The 18,832-nt window shown below is 66.8% G+C and overlaps 1 protein-coding gene across 1 annotated transcript in view; it reads right to left on the bottom strand.

Moving 5' to 3' along the window:
* MUC5B (mucin 5B, oligomeric mucus/gel-forming) overlaps positions 1-18,832 on the bottom strand; it is a 30,619-nt gene that overhangs the window by 3,484 nt on the left and 8,303 nt on the right. The window contains exons 16-50 of the mRNA XM_024749054.1: positions 18,666-18,817; positions 18,491-18,585; positions 17,444-17,570; positions 16,961-17,216; positions 16,426-16,478; positions 16,207-16,307; positions 15,931-16,082; positions 15,308-15,446; positions 15,073-15,186; positions 14,009-14,188; positions 13,047-13,286; positions 11,981-12,137; positions 11,581-11,709; positions 11,245-11,392; positions 11,089-11,132; positions 10,817-11,014; positions 9,008-10,590; positions 7,745-8,900; positions 7,389-7,625; positions 6,107-7,315; positions 5,806-5,987; positions 5,357-5,528; positions 4,351-4,598; positions 3,774-3,960; positions 3,292-3,517; positions 3,032-3,210; positions 2,892-2,961; positions 2,570-2,670; positions 2,250-2,281; positions 1,831-2,011; positions 1,345-1,449; positions 1,215-1,252; positions 682-798; positions 242-328; positions 8-130 (exon numbers count right to left, since the gene is read on the bottom strand). Of these exons, the coding sequence (XP_024604822.1) occupies positions 8-130; positions 242-328; positions 682-798; positions 1,215-1,252; positions 1,345-1,449; positions 1,831-2,011; positions 2,250-2,281; positions 2,570-2,670; positions 2,892-2,961; positions 3,032-3,210; positions 3,292-3,517; positions 3,774-3,960; positions 4,351-4,598; positions 5,357-5,528; positions 5,806-5,987; positions 6,107-7,315; positions 7,389-7,625; positions 7,745-8,900; positions 9,008-10,590; positions 10,817-11,014; positions 11,089-11,132; positions 11,245-11,392; positions 11,581-11,709; positions 11,981-12,137; positions 13,047-13,286; positions 14,009-14,188; positions 15,073-15,186; positions 15,308-15,446; positions 15,931-16,082; positions 16,207-16,307; positions 16,426-16,478; positions 16,961-17,216; positions 17,444-17,570; positions 18,491-18,585; positions 18,666-18,817 (8,518 nt within the window). The remainder of the gene's footprint in view (positions 1-7; positions 131-241; positions 329-681; positions 799-1,214; positions 1,253-1,344; positions 1,450-1,830; positions 2,012-2,249; positions 2,282-2,569; positions 2,671-2,891; positions 2,962-3,031; positions 3,211-3,291; positions 3,518-3,773; positions 3,961-4,350; positions 4,599-5,356; positions 5,529-5,805; positions 5,988-6,106; positions 7,316-7,388; positions 7,626-7,744; positions 8,901-9,007; positions 10,591-10,816; positions 11,015-11,088; positions 11,133-11,244; positions 11,393-11,580; positions 11,710-11,980; positions 12,138-13,046; positions 13,287-14,008; positions 14,189-15,072; positions 15,187-15,307; positions 15,447-15,930; positions 16,083-16,206; positions 16,308-16,425; positions 16,479-16,960; positions 17,217-17,443; positions 17,571-18,490; positions 18,586-18,665; positions 18,818-18,832) is intronic.

Genomic DNA, 18,832 nt, shown 5'->3' with positions numbered 1-18,832 from the left:
CACACACCCTGCAGCTGGACACGTCCGGGCACGCGACGGGCGTCGGGGTCAGCACAGGGGGCCCGTTCTCAGCCTGGCAGTGGTACAACGTGCAGCTGTCCACGAGGCTGTTGACCCAGGTCTCATTGGGCTGAAATAAAAGGGGGAGTGTGGGGGCCGGGTTGAGGATTATCTGGTGGGCAGAGAAGAGCTGGCGGGGAGGGTCTCTGGGGCGCGGGGATTGAGACTGAGCCCCCCTTACCTGGACCAGCCGGCCGTCGGACGTGAGGCAAGCCGTCTGCACGCACTCCCCGCAGCACTGCCCGGCCACCCTCGAGTACTGGAAGCCCTGGGGACAGAGGGGGGGGGGTCACATCCCTCAGCCCCAGCCTGGCTCGTCAGCCTCCTGCTCTCCTTCCCATATCCCAGGGGCCCAGGGCCTCCCTAGCAGCGCCTTTCCTCTGTGAGGCAGTGCCCCTGCCCTGCCCCAGTGTCCCCTCTTAGCCTCACCCCTGCTTCCAGCACCTTCTGCACTTGTGCCCTCCAGGAACCTGATCCCAGCCCTGCAGGTCCTGCCCGTCGCCCAAGACCCCTTCCACCATCCTCCTGCTTCGCCTGAGCTGGCGACCCTTCCTGGACCCTAGGGTGTGGTGGCTGGGGGCTGCCCCAGGGGCCTGGGTCTGCCCAGGAGGCTGGCCTCACCTGGGGACAAGTGGTGTCGCAGGCATCTTCCTCACACTGCACGATCGGGTCGTGGGTGCCCACGGACAGGCAGGTGCATGTGTGGCAGGGAATGACCGCTGGGAAGGTTGCACCGACCTGCAGTGGACAGGGTGAGGGGAGGTGACACTGAGGGCCCTGAGGGGCACCAGGGCCAGGACCTCTCCCCGTGTCGGTGAGGCCCACAGAGCAGTCTCTCCTCTTCACATGGGATTACGGATGTGCCCGCTGGCTGAGCACAGACCAGGGCAGGCAGGGGCCCCGGGCAGGCAGGAGGGGTGGGAGGGTGCAGTCCTGCCCCGAAGCTCTTGCTGGGAGAGCTAAGCTCCCAGAGGCTCTCTACAGAAGGTGCCTGTAAAGGGCCCGGAGCCTCGACTCACTTGCTGTCATGGCGGGAGGGGCTGAATAGGGCTGGGCGTGGGGAGACAAGGAGTGGACACGGGGCATCCCTCGGCGGATGTGCCCACCCCGGACCCGCTCTCCGCCCTACCCCGACCACCTAGCTGAGCCCTTACCCCGTAGACGGTGCCGTTGTAGGTGCACAGCTGAGGCCCTGGAAGGGACGAGAGGGCTGAGGACCTGCCCAGGCAGCGGAAGGAAGTGTTCAGAACCCCCCCCGGCCCCACCCCCACCCCAGAGACTCAAGGCAGCTGAAGGTGGGGCAGCAGCTGTCCTCCGCCTGGGTGCAGGCCAGCTCCTCTCCCGGCCTACACTTGGGTGGGCTCTGGGGGCACGTGCTTCTGTTGCAGACTGCGGGAGAGTTGGGGGGCTGCCTGGGGTGTCCCCGCCCTCTGGCCTCTGGCTACTCTGGTTCCCAGGGTAACACCTACCCTCGCTGGACCAAAGAGCGCCCCTTCCATGGGAGCTGACGGCTCTCTGCTGCCCTTCAGGGTCCCCACGCTTTGTCACCTCCCCGGTCTTCCCCAAGACCCTGGGTGGTACCAGGGCACACCAGAGGCCATCAGCTTCATTTTTAGGTGGAAAAATGAAGGCCCAAGAGGCCTCCCCACCTCGTCGTCCAGCCAAGTCCAGCTAGGACCCTGCAACCCTCCTCCGCCCTGCAGGCCTGCCGGCCAGGCGGCCTGTGCCCAACACCGTCCTCCACCCGGTCCCCTGGGGTGCAGGCCTCACCACACACAGTTTCCATGCAGCAAGGGTTGTCGGCCAGGGGCCTGGTCTGGGCCACAAAGCCGGCCCGGCTGCATTCCGCGGGCCGGTCCCGGGCCTCGCACTCCACGGGGGCGCACTGCACCGACACGGAGTCTTCGTCACACACGCAGGACTGACAGTTGCTGACCCACCGCTCTCCGGGCTGGAACAGACCAGGTCAGGGTCCCCCAGGGCTCCTGGGTGGTGCCCCGGCCTCTGGGGCTGCGTCCAGCCCTCAGCCTCCCCGTCTCTGGAGCGGGCGCGTGGCGGTGATGCAGCTCACGCTGGGGTGCCCACACCAGCCCCTCCCTGGCCCGGGTAGAGCTGCCGCCCTGAGATGGGGACGCCCGCCCTCCTTCTGCTCAAGCAAGGAGTCAGGCAGCTGTGGGCAGAGCACTCACAAGTTTGGGAAGCCCATCTGGTCCCACGCAGGCTGGGAGGGAAGAACGGGGAGAAAGGGGGTCACTGGGAGTGCTGGGGTTGGGGCCCCGCAGGCCTGGCCACCCCTCCCCCCAACAGAGGCCTCTTCTTCCTGCTGGGGACAGAAGCCCCCGAGAACCCTAGGGGGTGGTCACTGAGGAGGGGGCTCAGGAAGGCTCAAGCCCACCCTGCACTGCTGGCAGAGCTGGGTGGGCGGGCCCAGGCCGGGGTGTGCCCGCCCCGTGGCCCTCCGCATCCCGCTCTGCGGGGCTGGGGAAGGCCCAGGTGTGGGGCTGCTTACGGCACTCAGGCACACAGATGTCCGTGTGGGAGTTGAACAGGATGTGGCCGTCGGGGCAGAAGCAACCCTCTGCCAGCCCCCTGCTCGCCGGGCTCTGGCTCCTGCAAGGCGACCAGGGCAGTCCAAGGAGGAGTGCAGTGGGCATGGTGGGGGGCTGGGGTCACTCCGGAAGTCCAGGGTGGGGGAAGGGCACCCTGAGATCTGGGGCTTGGGGTCCCGGACCCTCTGCGGGTCTCCTCCTGGGTCCCCCCAGACCCTTCAGGCAGGCCTGGGAGGCCTGCTGTCCCCACCGTCCTATCCCGTCCCCGTCTGCTGGGCTCACCTGGAGTTACAGGACTTGGGCTGCACGGGGCCACACGGCTTATACACCTTGGTGGGTGGGCAGGTGAGGTCTGCGGACACACGGACGGGCGTCAGGTGGGCCAAGGAGGCCGGGGCCCCCCGCGGCCACACCCGACTCACCACACAGCCCGCTGGTGGCGTTGCGCCAGTCGGGGCACACGCCCCGGGCGCGGCAGAGCGCAGAGTAGGCCTCCAGGCTCTGGCAGAGCGCTTCAGGGCGGCCAGGCCTGCAGCTGTCGCTGACACAGGTGCTGAAGAACAGGCCGGGCGGGATGAGGCCGTGGCACCCGGCGAACACCCTGCAGGTAGGGCCGGTCAGAGGCCAAGGCGATGCCCCGGGGGTGGCTGACCCCGACCGCCAGCCCACGCAGAGGACTCACGGGCTCAGCATCAGCTCGCAGAGGGGTTCCGGGGGACACGGAGTGGAGGTGGGTGTGCTGGGTACCGGCAAGGGGGGGCTGGTGGTCGGGGGCAGGCCGGTCGCTGCCCAGCAGCCCTCCCCGCTGCTGTTGGCGACCAGCCAGGACTGGGCCATGTCCTGGCAGGTGGGGGCCGTGGTGCCGTCGGGCCGGCGACAGTCATCCCTGCGGCTGTTGGTGCAGGTGCCTGGAGGGCGGGGCAGGCGCATCACTGTAGGGGGCCCTGGACCATCCCGTTCTCCCCTTCCATCCCCGCAGCTTCCCTGGCAGCCAGTCAGCTATGAAACACTGCTTCCCGGCCGGGGCAGGTGGCAGGGGGAGCAGGTGGGAACCTGTGGCGGGGGCAGGCGGTCAAGAGCCAGGGCCGCCTGGGGGCACGTGCCCGCAGCGGTGGTGCCCGGCCCCTCGCTCCCCCAGCAGGCGTCCTGCGGGGCCCTGCTCACCGCACAGGCCCTCGGTGTTGTAGCTGAAGCGGCTGTAGGACAGCCGGACCTGGAAGACCCGCCCGTTGAAGATGACGCTCACGCCGACGGCAGGAATCTCGATGCTCATCTCGGTGGCCCCCGTCGCCGTCACGGTCAGGCCGTTCTTGCTGAAGCTCGACCTCACCCGCATTTGGCTAAACAGGATCTGGGGACGTGACCGGGGAACCCGTGACTTGGGCCGAGGGGCAGCGGCCTGGCCTTTGGGGCTTTGCCTGCCATACGCTGGGCCCCCTCCTCGGCATCTGCACCCCGAAGCGCAGATGCCCCCTCGGGCCTGGGGTCACAGTCGGCGCATTTGGGTCCCAGGGTGCTCTTGGCCGCGGGCACCTCCCACGCTGCTTCCCTGCTCAGGAGTCACTGTGCTTGGGGCCCCAGGTCGCAGCGTGCCCTTTGCCTCCCCTGAGGCTCCGTGGGAGCTGCCCTCTGCGCGGAGGAAGTGCGCTCTATGTGCACCAGGGCTCCCGGGCCTCTGCCGGCCCCTGCCTTCCCTAACCAGGTTGGGACAGGCCAGTACCGCTCTGCTGCCTGCACTCACCAGGCTTTCCTCCTGCCCGTCGGCGCCAGGGGTGGTGGTGAGGACGACGTCCATGGACTCATAGTGGACGCTGAGGGCGCGGGGGCAGCTGGCGGCGGCCTCACAGTAGTGGTTGTGTAGGAGGACGGTGAGGCTCCCGTGGCGCGGCTGGATCTCCCGCACGAGGACGTGGGTGCAATTGTCCAGGAAGGAGTAGGAGGTGCCGTCGAAGGTCTCGTAGTGGGCGTCCCCCCAGCCGCTGCAGGAGCCTGGGGGGTGTGGACAGGCCTCACCCAGTGCCACCCAGAGCCGCCACCTTGGGGAGTCACTCAGCCCCCAGGGCCTCAGTCCTCTCGTTTATGACATGGGTATAGCAGATCGGATGGGGGCCCCGAAGACGCGTCCACCCAGAGCCTAAGAACGTGACCTCCTTTGGGAAAAGGGTCTCTGCAACTGTGATTAAGGATCATGGAGTGAGGTCATCCTGAGTTACCAGAGTGGCCCTAAATCCAACGACAGGTGTCTTTCTAAGAGACGGAAGAGACGGAGAGAGGAAGCCGTGTGATGACTGGGGCAGAGGTGGGAGGGACGCGGCCACAGCCCGGGGCGCCTGAGGCCCCAAGTCTGGAAGGGGCAGACAGGACCCTCCTTTAAAGCTCTGGGGCTAGCTCGGTCCTGCAGACACCTGGATCTTGGATTTCTGGTCTCCAGGACTGGGAGAGAATCACTTTCTGTTGTTTTGAACCACCCAGTTTGTGGTCCTTCATTTTAGCTGCCCCAGGACCCCCGGGGGTTGTAAGATCACCCCCTCCCACGTGCTGCTCCATGGGGAAATCTGCTCAGGACCCCTCAGGTTATGATCCCCTCCTCTCCCTGATCTCAGAAACCCCCGGCTTCCCTTCAAACCGCCAAGCCTGACGGGGGGTGGGCTCAGCGATCCTGGGCATCGGGCACGGGGGACATGTGCGTGTCCCAAATGCCTGGCGGCGCATCCCCTCCCCCGCCAGCCCCAGCGGCGGGCTCTCACACTCGCACTCGTAGCTGTAGTCACAGGGCCCATCCCCGCTCCGCACTCTCACGGGCAGGTGCCCGTTCACGCAGACGACGTTGCCCATCGGCTTTGGCCCCAGCAGGACGATACGGTTGTCACCCTCACACCGAGCCACCGTGCAGTCCTCCAGGGTCCAGGACTCATTCACCTGGAGAGGAGGGCAGAGCGCTCACCAGGTGGACTTGCGAGACCCGCCCTCACCGCCGCCACCACAGCCTCAGGGCCCTCTCGGCCTGGGCAGGGCTGCCCCGCCTCCTGGCCGGGCCGGTGCTAACCAGGCCCAGACCCCGCGTGCCTCCCTGCAGCCAAGCTAGCTGCAGAGGGGTCACCGAGGGGCTGGGGGTTGTGCCGTCACCCTGACGGGCGCCCGAGACCCTGTGCACACGGAAGGGCCTGGTGCTTCAGGGAGGAGGCGGGAGGCACACCTGTCGGGGAGGGATGGTGTGATTGCAGCCGGTAACTGGGGTGGTGGGGGGAACAGAGGCCGTGGTCCCCGAGGGTGAGAAGGTGGGGCAGGTGCCCTGGAAGCGGTCGATGTCGCAGCGCTGGTTGCAGATGGCTAAGAAGTGGCAGCCTGCTCCGTCGGTCTTGTTGTAGATGATGTCCCCTACAAATACAGAAACACTGGGTCAGCCAGGGAGGGGGGACAGGAGGGCATCCCCGGACAGGCAGGCACATGAACACGGCCCGCAGGACCCAGCGTCCAGGCTGCAGGGCTCCACTCACCTGGTAGGAAGAGCTTTCCGAAGGCGTGGCAAAGGCAGGCTGTGGTGGGGCTGGGAGAGGCGGTGGAGATGGGGAAGGTCCCCGGGCTGCCAGAGGTCACCCCAGACCAGGAAGGGGTGGTGGGTGGGGACCCGGGGGCGGTCGATATGGGGGAAGTCAAAAGGGGACCTGTAGGAGAGACACTGGGCAAGCCTGTCTTGGTGGTCATGGGTGGGGACCCCGGGAAGGCAGAGGGACTAGGGGTGGAGACGCTCTCGGTGGTCCCAGGGGAGAAGGGACCTGTCACACGGGTGGGGGTGGAGACCCCTTGGGTGGTCCCCGTGGAGGAGGGACCTGTCACACGGGTTGAGGTGGAGACCCCCTGGGTGGTCCCCGTGGAGGAGGCACCTGTCACACGGGTGGGGGTGGCCTGGCCTGTGCTGGGTGTGGTGTTGGGGGGTCCGGCTGTGGTCTCGGAGGGCCTGGTGGGGAGCTCTGTGGCCTGAGGGGAGGCCGTGGGGTGCAGGGAGCGGGTGTAGGTGGGAGCCCTAGTGCTGAGCCTCACGGGGGTGGGCAGCAAGGTAGTCCCGAAGGTGGTGTTGTACCCGTGTGCAGCTGAAGGGACCGTGGTGGGGGCACCCGTCTGGGTCACGGCAGAGAGCCACGGCACCGCGGCCGTGGAGCTGCTGGTGGCGGGGAGTGTGGTGGAGGTGAGGTGGGGGGAAGCCGTGGTGGGGCAGTGCCGGACATCATCGCAGCAGTACACACGGATGTTGTAGTTGAAGCACGTGGTGAACTTCCCCCTCTGGTCTTCGTTCCTGCAGACCAGCCCGACCTCCAGGCTGCAGCTGAGCGCCTGCCCGATCTGATCGATGCTCACCTCGGGGTAGCTCTCTGCCCGGCATTCGATCTTCTGTGGCTGCCGACACACCTTGCCACCCGTAGCCCGGATGTTGTCATAGGTCTCCATGTCTCCGCCCCTGACCCCCGAGGTGGGGAGGTCCACATCAAACCACTCTGTCCATTGGCACTTGGGTTGACAACTGGTTGTGCTGGTGGCGGCCCCAGTGGTGGCCGTCGACACCAGGATTCCAGACGTGCTGGTCTCAGGGCGCGAGGTGGACGGCGGGCCCGTGGAGGTGGTGCCCGTTGTGCTCACTGCTGTTCCCGTCAGCAGCTGAGACGTGGAGGTCCGCGTCGTCACCGACATCGGGGTGGGCCCCCTTGAGGCTGTGTGAGTCGGGAGGACCGACATGGCAGACACTGGGAGCGTGCCCGTGTGGCTGGGCCTCGAGGATGTCACTCGGACTGTCAGCCCCGTGGAAAGGGAAGGTGCTGGTGTGGCACTGCTGGCGGAGGACCTGGTCACCCCTGTGCTCCCCAGCCATGTTGTGTGCGGTGTGGCTGGTGGCACAGCGGTGGTGGTGCTGGAGGCCGTGGGGGACGTGGTGGTCCTGGAAGCGGTCGATGTCGCAGCGCTGGTTGCAGATGGCTAAGAAGTGGCAGCCTGCTCCGTCGGTCTTGTTGTAGATGATGTCCCCTACAAATACAGAAACACTGGGTCAGCCAGGGAGGGGGGACAGGAGGGCATCCCCGGACAGGCAGGCACATGAACACGGCCCGCAGGACCCAGCGTCCAGGCTGCAGGGCTCCACTCACCTGGTAGGAAGAGCTTTCCGAAGGCGTGGCAAAGGCAGGCTGTGGTGGGGCTGGGAGAGGCGGTGGAGATGGGGAAGGTCCCCGGGCTGCCAGAGGTCACCCCAGACCAGGAAGGGGTGGTGGGTGGGGACCCGGGGGCGGTCGATATGGGGGAAGTCAAAAGGGGACCTGTAGGAGAGACACTGGGCAAGCCTGTCTTGGTGGTCATGGGTGGGGACCCCGGGAAGGCAGAGGGACTAGGGGTGGAGACGCTCTCGGTGGTCCCAGGGGAGAAGGGACCTGTCACACGGGTGGGGGTGGAGACCCCTTGGGTGGTCCCCGTGGAGGAGGGACCTGTCACACGGGTTGAGGTGGAGACCCCCTGGGTGGTCCCCGTGGAGGAGGCACCTGTCACACGGGTGGGGGTGGCCTGGCCTGTGCTGGGTGTGGTGTTGGGGGGTCCGGCTGTGGTCTCGGAGGGCCTGGTGGGGAGCTCTGTGGCCTGAGGGGAGGCCGTGGGGTGCAGGGAGCGGGTGTAGGTGGGAGCCCTAGTGCTGAGCCTCACGGGGGTGGGCAGCAAGGTAGTCCCGAAGGTGGTGTTGTACCCGTGTGCAGCTGAAGGGACCGTGGTGGGGGCACCCGTCTGGGTCACGGCAGAGAGCCACGGCACCGCGGCCGTGGAGCTGCTGGTGGCGGGGAGTGTGGTGGAGGTGAGGTGGGGGGAAGCCGTGGTGGGGCAGTGCCGGACATCATCGCAGCAGTACACACGGATGTTGTAGTTGAAGCACGTGGTGAACTTCCCCCTCTGGTCTTCGTTCCTGCAGACCAGCCCGACCTCCAGGCTGCAGCTGAGCGCCTGCCCGATCTGATCGATGCTCACCTCGGGGTAGCTCTCTGCCCGGCATTCGATCTTCTGTGGCTGCCGACACACCTTGCCACCCGTAGCCCGGATGTTGTCATAGGTCTCCATGTCTCCGCCCCTGACCCCCGAGGTGGGGAGGTCCACATCAAACCACTCTGTCCATTGGCACTTGGGTTGACAACTGGTTGTGCTGGTGGCGGCCCCAGTGGTGGCCGTCGACACCAGGATTCCAGACGTGCTGGTCTCAGGGCGCGAGGTGGACGGCGGGCCCGTGGAGGTGGTGCCCGTTGTGCTCACTGCTGTTCCCGTCAGCAGCTGAGACGTGGAGGTCCGCGTCGTCACCGACATCGGGGTGGGCCCCCTTGAGGCTGTGTGAGTCGGGAGGACCGACATGGCAGACACTACTCGACGTCCCCTCCGGCCTTTTCGGACTTGGGGTAGTCCTCGTCAAACCACTCTGTCCACTGACAGCGGGGCTCACAGGTGGTGGTGGCCGTCGACGACAGGTTTCCCGATGTGCTGGTCTCAGGGTGCGAGGTGGACGGCGGGCCCGTGGAGGTGGTGCCCGTTGTGCTCACTGCTGCTCCCGTCCACAGCTGAGACGTGGAGGTCTGCGTCGTCACTGACGCCGGGGTGGGCCCCCTTGAGGCTGTGTGAGTCGGGAGGACCGACGTGGCCCTCCATGGGATGGTGGGCCCTGTGGACGCTGGGGGAGATGTGAGGAGCCCCACGGCAGATGTTGGGAGCGTGCCCGTGTGGCTGGGCCTCGAGGATGTCACTCGGACTGTCAGCCCCATGGAAAGGGAAGGTGCTGGTGTGGCACTGCTGGCGGAGGACCTGGTCACCCCTGTGCTCCCCAGCCATGTTGTGTGCGGCATGGCTGGTGGCACAGCGGTGGTGGTGCTGGAGGCCGTGGGGGACGTGGTGGCTGTGGTAGCAGAGGTGGCCACTGTGGCAGTGGCAGCAGTGGAGGTGGCTGCAGTGGTGACTGTAGCGGTGGAGGTTGTGGCAGTGGATGTGGTGGCAGTGGGAGCTGTAGAGGTGGCAGTGGTGGCTGTAGCAGTGGAAGCGGTGGCAGTGGGGGCTGTGGCAGTGGATGCGGTGGCAGTGGGAGCTGTAGAGGTGGCAGTGGTGACTGTAGCAGTGGATGCAGTGGCAGTGGTGGTGGGGGACGTGGGCTCCCCGCAGTGGCTGTACCCACAGCACAGCACGCGGATTCTGTAGTTGTAGCACATCTTGAACAGGCCCACCTGCTCGTCGTTCCTGCAGACCAGGCCGAAGCTGACGTCACAGTGCACGTGCTGATTCAGCTCCTCCAGCCTCACGTTGGGGAAGTTTTCGGCCTGGCACTCTATGCCCTGGGGCTGCTCGCACACGGCCCCTCCCGCACGCCTGATCTTGTCGTAGGACTCGACGTCCCCTCCGGCCTTTTCGGACTTGGGGTAGTCCTCGTCAAACCACTCTGTCCACTGACAGCGGGGCTCACAGGTGGTGGTGGCCGGGACCACAGAGCTGCCGCCCACTCGGGTCACGGTTGAGGTGGACTTGGTGGATGGGGTCTGTGAGGTGGAGGCCGCCGTGGACAGGAGGGAGGTTCCTCTGGTGGGTGTGGTCTGGGTGGAGGTGGGCAGGGGCTGGGAGGATGGCCGCTGGCTGGTGCCCGGGGCCGGGCTGGTGCTGCAGGGCACGTAGTCGCAGCAGAGGACCCTCAGCTCGTAGTTGTGGCAGAGCAGGGTGTTCTGCTCACTGTTGAGGCAGGTCAGCCCCCGGGCCTGGCCACACTCCACCTTCTGACCCAGCTTCTCCAAAGGCGTATCTGGGAACTGCTGGGCCCGGCACTCGACATGCGCTGGGGCCGGGCAGAACTGGTAGCCCCTCTGCCTCAGGTTCTCGAATGTCTCCAAGTCGCCCCCTTCCATGCCCGGCTCTGGACGTCCACTGTCGTACCAGTCGGACCAGCGGCAGTGCTCCCGCACGCACACGGTGGAGGGTGTGGGGACCGAGCCTGTGGGTGGGGTGCCGGGGTCCCCGTCAGCCTCCTCTGCGTCCTCGCCAGCCCAGAGGAGAGGTGACTCATGTCCCCTTGCCCCAGCGTTGGCCCCGGGCCATCCTTTGCACCCAGGACACCTGTACCAGGTGCCCACTGGGTTCTCCCTTGGCACCCAGACCATCACCGGGGTCAGGGGCTCTGGCGAGTGAGGCAGGACCAGTGGTGTGTCTGCCAGGCTTACCCGTGGTGGAGGGCGGAGCCGCAGTGCTGGTGAAGGTGAAAGTCATTGTGGGTGTGGTTCCGGGGCACTCCTCGGCCTTTCGGACGATGGTTCCATTGTCTCTGCAGATGGCGATCAGGCAGGCGCCCAGCCCGTCGGTCGTGTTGTAGATGACGTCTCCATAGGCATAGGTTCTGCCCTCATAGGTGCACGTACAGGCTGGAGACGGACAGGCACGGGGCTCATTCAGAGCCCCCAGCCCCCATCCCTCAAACCAACAGGCCCCCGCTTACCCGCGGGGCTGTATGTGCACTGGAGGCCTCTGGAGGTGCAGTCGCTGCGAGGCAGAGAGAGAAGAGCTGAGGGCCAGCAGGGCGCAGGCCTTACTGTGTGCGCCGGCCCTGCTTCCTGTCCTCCCAGACCCCACCCCCGCTCCGCCACTGGCTCACCAGCTCCAGCAGTTCTCCGCCGTGGGGACCCTGGTGCCAGCATCATAGTAGTTTCCATCCTCGTCGTAGCAGCCCTCACACTGGGCCACGCACTTCATCTGGTCCTCATTGAAGAACGGCTTGCTGGGTGGGCACTTTGGGTAGCAACCTGGGGCGGGCACAGGGCAGGGAGAACACTCCCCTCTCAGGCCAGGTGGTGGGGCTGCCCCGGCCGCCACCCATCTCTGTCCCCCCGTCCCGAGGGTGGGCGTGGGGAGGCAGGAGCCCCCTTGCCCCGCTGCCTGCGGCTGTGCTGGGGTGACGAGGCATGGCCTCCCTGGAACAGCCTGCCCTCACCTTCCGTGCCTGGCAGGTCCATCAGGCAGTGCCCGCGGGGATTCCGGCAGGTCCTCAGGCAGGGGTCCCCGCAGGGCTGGTAGTGCCACTCGCACTCCCCTTGGGGGTTGTAGTAGTCGCAGAACAGGGCTGAGTGAGGGGGAGAGAGGCTGTGGGCGCCCGCCGGGCCCCGTCACCTCACTCCTCCCAGGTCCGAGGGGTCTCAGGGCCTGCCCCCCAAATTCCTGTCCCCCGCTGAGCCATCCCATTTGGGGGCGACCTGCCTGTCTGGTTTGTACGCACACGAACGTGAGCACGTACGCGTGGTATACACGTGTCACGTGTCCTCACGTGTGCACGCATGCCCGTCAGGCCCCAGAGCTGGCGCCTCATTAGTCACCATGGCCAGAGCCCGACTCACGGCAGATGTCCGGGGTCCGCCAGGACGTGCACACGCCCGCTTCGCGGCAGGCCTGGGCGTAGGCGGCCACGGCCGTGCAGAAACACTCGCGGTCGCCCCCCGAGTCGCAGGCGCACGCGTCGCTCACGCAGGCCTCGTAGTACCTGGTGGAGTCGACCTGGGGGGTGGGGTCTGCTCAGTGAGAAGAGCCAATCCCCGGCCCCTGGGCAGCCGGCTCCCCATCTGCACGGCAACCCCCCACCTGCCGTCTGCGACGCGCCCACCTGGGCACCCACCCCCGCCACTCCTCCCTCACCTCTGCTCGGCCACTCACTTAGCTGTAGGCCAGCCCTCCCCGTGACCGTGCTGTGACCTGTCCTGGCAAACGGGGTGCTGTCTCCTCAGGGTGAGGGGGTGCCTCCCGCTCCTCCCTCCCAGGTGGCAGAGACCAGGGCCACCGTGTCTCGCATCTGCCACCACGGGCAGCACCGCCCGAGGTGGAGACTGCTGTGTCAGGTTCACAAAGGACTTTCTGAGCCAGCGGGCAGGGCACCCGGGGTGCGGGCGGGGGCTGCGAGCCCGGCGGGACGCGAGGCCTCACGCAGGCTGGCCAGCGTCAGCCGCGGACCAGCCCCACTACGCCGCGTGCTCGGCACCCGCGAGTCCCGGATCGCGAGACCGAGTCAGTGTGTGGGCCCTGCGGTCCTTGTTAAGTAGCGGGAAGGGCTTCGGGGAAGGCTCTCAGGCCGTGGCAATCCTCCGCTTCCGTGGGGCCCGGCTGGGCTGAGGCCCCCTGAGGTTTCTGTCCGTGCTGGGGGCTGGCGGCTCAGGGAATGTGGGGGAGGACCGAGAGGTGACATTGAGGTCCTCCCTGGGTGGCTCGCAGCCCCGTTTCCAGGGGATGAGGCTGAGTTCCATCAGGGAAAGCAGAGCAGGACTGGGGACGTGGGCACCTGCCTGGCGGGAGGTCCACACAGTGTGCCGTGTACAATGGTCAGGGTCAAGGCCGTCTCCGGAGGACAGGCCTGGGCCAGACCCAGGTCCCTCCAGGAGGGAAGGAGGCAGCCCCAGCACCCCCTCGGCCCACCTGAGAATGGCAGGCGCTGAAGGGGACAGCGTTGATGATGCTGCACTGCTTCTGGGCCCACGACCTGCGGTACGGGTTGGCGGTGCAGGGGTCCTTGGGGGCCTGGGCGTCCGGGCAGGACGGGGAGAATTTCCAGCTGTTGCCGAACTCCAGCACGTCGCCCACCACGGACTGGCTCCGCGTGGTGAAGTCGTTGAGGGCGTTGTCGTCAAAGTTCCCACACAGCCCGCAGACCCTCCCCTGCAGATGGACACAGAGATGGGCACAGGGTGGGGCTACATGGGGTGGCCTGAGGGAGCAGCACAGAGCCTGGCCTGGGAGGCGTGACTGCAGGCCACCCTATTCCCCCAGGTAGCACCCAGTGAACTTTCAGGAAGGCGGGGTGCACGAGGAGTCCTGCAGTGGGCAGGAAGGCAGGTGGGCAGGTGGACAGGCGGATAGGTGGGCAAGTAGACAGGTAGAAAGGTAGGGGCGGGCAAGTGGACAGGTAAACAGGTGGGCAGGCAGGTGGGCAGGTAGACAGATAAGCAGGTGGACAGGTAGGTAGGTGGACAGGTAGGCAGGTGGGCCAGTAGACAGTAGGGCAGATGGACAGGTAGGCAGGCCGGTGGACAGGTGGGCAGGCGGACAGGTGGGCAGGCAGGTGGGCAGGTAGACAGGTAAGCAGATGGACAGAAAGGCAGACAGACAGGCAGGCAGGCACCTGCTCCCCTATAGAACCTTAGCCCAGCGGGCATGGAACAGCTGAGTGCAGAGACCAGGGAGCCACGAGCGCTTTCCAACCAGGACTGACACGCCCACTGGTCGGTTTGGTCTCAACATGCCCCTTTGGGAAGCGGACATTGTGCATGGCCTCCCCAGCCCTCAGCAGTCCGTCAGCTGCCAGATTGCACTGCTGGGCCAGGTCTAGGAGTAAGAGCTCTGTCCCTCCCCAAGGGGGTCCTGCAGCCTGCCACCCCCACCTTGTACTCCTGGTGCAGCCGAATAAACACGCTGGTCTTCTGGTCCCAGGACACGACCATGCCACTGCGGGTCTCGACGGCCAGGTAGATGCCCATGTAACGGATCTTGTAGGGCAGGTCTCCGCCTGGCCCCCTCTGCACCACCTTGTGGGAACCCTCGTGGAGGATCAGTTCATAGTTCTGCAGAGGGGCAGGGAGCTGAGGGGCCAGCTTTGGGGCCGGGGCCCCCTTCCCCCCGTGGCCCAGGACAGGGGCTCTGTGGGTGCTCAGAGTCCCAATGCACGGGGCTGGCGTCAGGAGTGAGCCGGACTCCTGACACTGTCTGCAAACTTGAGGTGAGAGGCTGGGAGCCCGCACAGGTGTGTGGGAAGTTGGGAGCTGTGGGCAAGCAGAGTGGGGCGGAGGGCACAGGAGCTGCAGGAGACCAGCCGGCCCCATCTCGGGCCTGCCGCCCATGCTTCTGCTGCCTTCCTCACGCCTCTCCCCACCTTTGGGGCGGGTGGGAAGCGGCCCCCAGTCAGCAGCTCTGCTCTCTGCACTGTGAACTCTGACCACCCTCTGCTAGAACTGGTCACCCCAGGTGTGGGGGGCTGAATGAAGGCCCCCCAAAAAGACACGTCGAGTTCTAACCCCCAGGATCCGCAAATGTGCCCTGATTTGGAAAAAGGGTCTTTGCAGATGTGATGAAGTGAAGGATCTGGAGGTGAGACCGTCGTGGATTTAGGGAGGGCCCAGATCCAGGGACGGGGGTTGCTACCAGGTCAGACAGGTGAAAAGGACACAGAGAAGGGGCCGTGTGAGGACAGAGCAGAGATCGGGGGGCACACGGTCACAAGCCAGGAGCCCCCAGAATCTGGATGAGGCAGGAAGGACCCTCGCCTGGAGCCTGTGGCGGGAGCCTGGCCTCAGAACCACGAGAGAATTAATTTCTCAGGTCGCAAGTCCCCGGGCTGTGGCTGTCACTGCAGCCCTGAGACCGGAGGCCACTCCTGGAGGTCCAGGGGCCCCGGCTGGGGCTCCAACGGGGCTGCAGAGGGAGGGAGATGGTTCCCAGGTGCCCCCACCTCCAGGAAGATCTTGATGGCCTTGGAGCAGGTGACGCCTGTGGTCCCGCAGGGGACGTTCTCGGTGACGATGCGGAAGCTCCCATTGCTGGCGTCGTTGCCCGCACAGTAGTCCTGGGAAGGGGAGGAGAGGGACGTGGTCACGGCCCCAGGGCCAGCCCGCTGGCCGGGGGGGCGGGCGAGGGGCCATGTACCTGGGCCAGCATGTGCTGGCTGAGGAAGGGGGGCCGCGTACCTGGGCCAGCGTGTACTCACAGCTCCCCTCAAAGCTGTAGCGCTCGCCGTCAAAGGTGATGAAGTGACCGTCCCCGTAGGCCACACAGGTGCCCAGGCAGGGCCGGTGGCTGCACTCCCACCTGCGGCCCCTGCAGGTGCTGCAGGGGAGGGGAGGTGATGCCCTGCTCAGGGGGCCGGGCCAGGAGACCACCTCACCAGGCGGCCGCGGCCGAGCCTGTCACGACTGTGACGAGGACGAGGACACAGTGCCTCTTCCATAAAACAGGAGTGCGGTGGTACCCCTCCCCAGGCTGGAGGGGTTAAATGGAGCAGGGAGCTTGGGGCACGTGGGATCTGACACCCCACCCCCGAGTTGGGCTCCTGTCTGCAGGCTCCCCTAACCCTTGGTGCCTGGGGTGCAGGGCCCACGGCCCTGGGGGCAGCTTCAACCGGCCCTGCCGTCTGCTGGGCAGAGAAGGCCAGTCCCTGGGCACCTTCCAGAGGACGAACGGGCCACCCCGGGCCTTCCAGGCCTCAGCTCCTCTCCGGCCTCCTGCCAAGGACATCCTGACCGAGGCCCGCTCGGGCCGCGGTCCCCGTGGCCTCCGCCCACACCACCCCCTCCGCGGCCCCTCCACACACCAGGTGTTGCAGTCGACCCTGATGGTCTCCCCAGGCTTGTACGCGGCCTCGTTGTGCAGGCAGGGGCAGTCCTCCTCGGCCACACAGCCCCCGCTCCCATCGGCCAACAGCCCCGCGGGGCAGACGCAGCCCGACACGCAGCGCGTGCTGAACTGTGGACAGGCAGACGTCCATCAGCGGCTCGTCCGGCTCGGCTCGGGGACACCGAGGGGCAGGGGACGCTGCCCCCCACCCCTGGCCCCGGGCAGCACTGCCGTGCCCTCCCAGCTGACTCACACAGTCCACATCCAGCACGTGGCAGCTCCGCACACACTCGGCCCCCTGCGTGTCCGCGGAGGCGTTGCTACAGTCCAGGAACAGCATGGGGGCCACGCACCCTGAGGAGGAGACCACGCTGGGTGGGCCGCCCGGCCCGGCAGCAGCCCCTCCCCTTGGTCGTCGGGGGGTGGTGCGGGGCCCTGACGGGGGGAGGCCCGGGGCGGGGGTGGGTAGAACCTGTGCTCTGCTCCACGGCTCCCAGGCAGCTCAGCTTCCCGCTCACACATGAACTACAAGAGATGAGAACGATGGCCGGTCTGGGCAGCTGCCCGCTGCCCCACAGACCTCACCCAGATCTCGGCTGGCTGGGCCCCCAGGCAGTGTCCTGAGGGGAGGGAGGCGCCTGCTCTGGGGTACGGTGAGGGCCCCAGATCCCCGCGAACGCACTGAGTGAATGAGCAGAGGTGCCGGGAAGGTACCTGGAGTCGGGCGGGAGGGGGTGGGGGAGGCCAGGACAGGGGTACACCCAGGTGGGCCCTCCAGGGCACACACCGTGCCCCCCACGGGCCTCAGACCCTTGGAACACCTTCCCGGGCCAGAGGAGGGGTCCCTCTCAGAATGGCTACGGGGTGCACGGGGCTGAACTTCCCTCCCCAGGGCGTCCTCTGTGTTTTAAAGTCCCCTGGGGGAGGCACGGAGATCTCTGTGTGTGGAGCAGGCGGGTTGGGGGGCATGACATCGGGGAGGGGGTGACAGTGGGGAGGGGCCTCACCACACCACACCGTTGTCGTGCAGGACCTCCCCTGGAGCCAGCACAGAGCCATGCGAGTAGCAGGGGCAGGCCTCGGCAGGCACGCAGCCACCGGTGTCGTCCAGGAAGGTGCCCGAGGGGCAGGTGCAGCCGTCCACAGGCACGAAGGCCACATCGCAGGTGACATCAGCCTGGCTTAGGGAGCGGCAGGTGGGCTGGCAGCTGTCCACCACATAGGCGTAGCTCTGGGTCTTGGGGCAGCTGCTCATGTACTTGTCTGGGGGCCGGCAGGTTACATACAGGTCAGTAGCCGGGCAGCCCGTCCAGCCCCGCCTGACCACGTCCAAGCTGGGGCTGGAGCGGCCCGAGACTTGGCTTCCCCTCTGGACGGGGTGGGGAGGCCTAAGGCTCTTGCTGAGGACAGGTGGTGGGGTGCGCCCCAGGGTCTCCGGTCCCCCCGCATCCCCACCCCGTGCCCCATGAAGCCGGCTGGCAGACACTCACTGCACACGCCGTCCCGCCAGCCGCTGAGCAGCACGCCCCGGGCGGCGCAGGCCCGCACGTAGGAGGACAGGGCCGCGCACATGCAGTCCTCACTCTTCTCACAGTTGCACGTGTCAAACATGCAGTTCTGGGGGGGCATTGGGACATCAGGGACCCCAGCCCACCAGGGACCCTTCTCTCCGTGTCCATCCTTCCTGGGACCCCCGTCTGGGCCAGGAGACAGAGGGCAGCGGGGCCTCCCGTTTTCAGGCCAGGCTGAGGACAGGGTCCAAGGGAGGGGTCTCTGCGGGACCAGGACAGGGCTCGGCTTGAGTTCTAGATCCGTCATTGGCTGAGCTGCATGTGGGGGGAGACTGAAGGCCGGAGATGTCTGGAGCTGAGTTGGCCGGGAGGGTGCTGGCACGGGGTGCAGCCCCCCAAAGTGGGCCTGGGTCTTCCAGCTGTGGACACACACTCCCGGGGGCTGGAGTCACTGAGCGTTAGGGCTTTGGCTTCCAGAGAAGCGGCCTGTGAGCCAACTGTCAGGTCGAGTTGTGTTCCCCCCAAAGGATGTGTCCACGTCAGGACCCCAGGGCCTGTGAACGTGGCCCTGTTGGAAACAGGGTCTTTGCAGATGTGACAAAGTTAGGATGAGGTCATTAGGGTGGGCCTGGACCCACACACCTGGTGTCCTTATGGGAGAGCTTTGAACCCAGACACACAAGGAGGAGGCCACGAGGCAGTGGCTGGGGTGATGCAGCGTCGTGGCCCCCAGAAGCAGGAGAGGCAGGAAGGACTCCCGGGGGACCCTCTGCCAGCACCATGATCTTAACCTTCAGGCTCCAGGACCTGGGCAGTGGGTAGATGCCTCCGGCTGTCAGCCCCCCCAGTCTGTGGCCCTTTGGTACAGCCGCCCCAGGCGCCGAACACACCAGCAGTGGCCATGTCCCTAGAGTGGAATGCCCCTCGGCCACGGAGGTGTGGGCGGTGCTGAGAGAGGGAGCCGGGAGTGGGGCATGTCCTGCCCCCAGCACCCCACCCCACCCAGGGGCTGGCCGGGGGTCTCACCGAGTGGAAGGGCCCAGGGCTGATGACAGAGTGGCAGGACGAGAAGGCCCCAGCAGGGTCGGTCAGCACAGAGCACCAGCGCCGGGCGTAGTTCTCTGGGGAGGGCAGGCACGCGGACCATCGCGGGCGCAGCTCAGCGGTCACTGGCGTTCCTCCCACACCTCCTCCCCTGCACCTGCCCACCCGCCCAGCCGCCGCTCGGCATACGCAGGCCCTGTGGGGGCCGCTCCGCTGGGGGAACCGAACCGGAGCTGGGGGCTCGCCAGCCGCGCGGCGTGGGCCCAGCTCACAGGGCAGCGGGCACCCCCCCGGGGGTGGGCCTGCAGCCTGTGGGGGACCCCG

The sequence above is a fragment of the Neophocaena asiaeorientalis genome, unplaced genomic scaffold, assembly GCF_003031525.2.
Source record: "Neophocaena asiaeorientalis asiaeorientalis breed wild unplaced genomic scaffold, Neophocaena_asiaeorientalis_V1.1 scaffold43, whole genome shotgun sequence".
NCBI classification, from domain to species: Eukaryota; Metazoa; Chordata; class Mammalia; order Artiodactyla; family Phocoenidae; genus Neophocaena; species Neophocaena asiaeorientalis.
The sequence above is the reverse complement of the archived record's forward strand: the minus strand, read 5'-3'. Positions and strand labels throughout refer to the sequence as shown.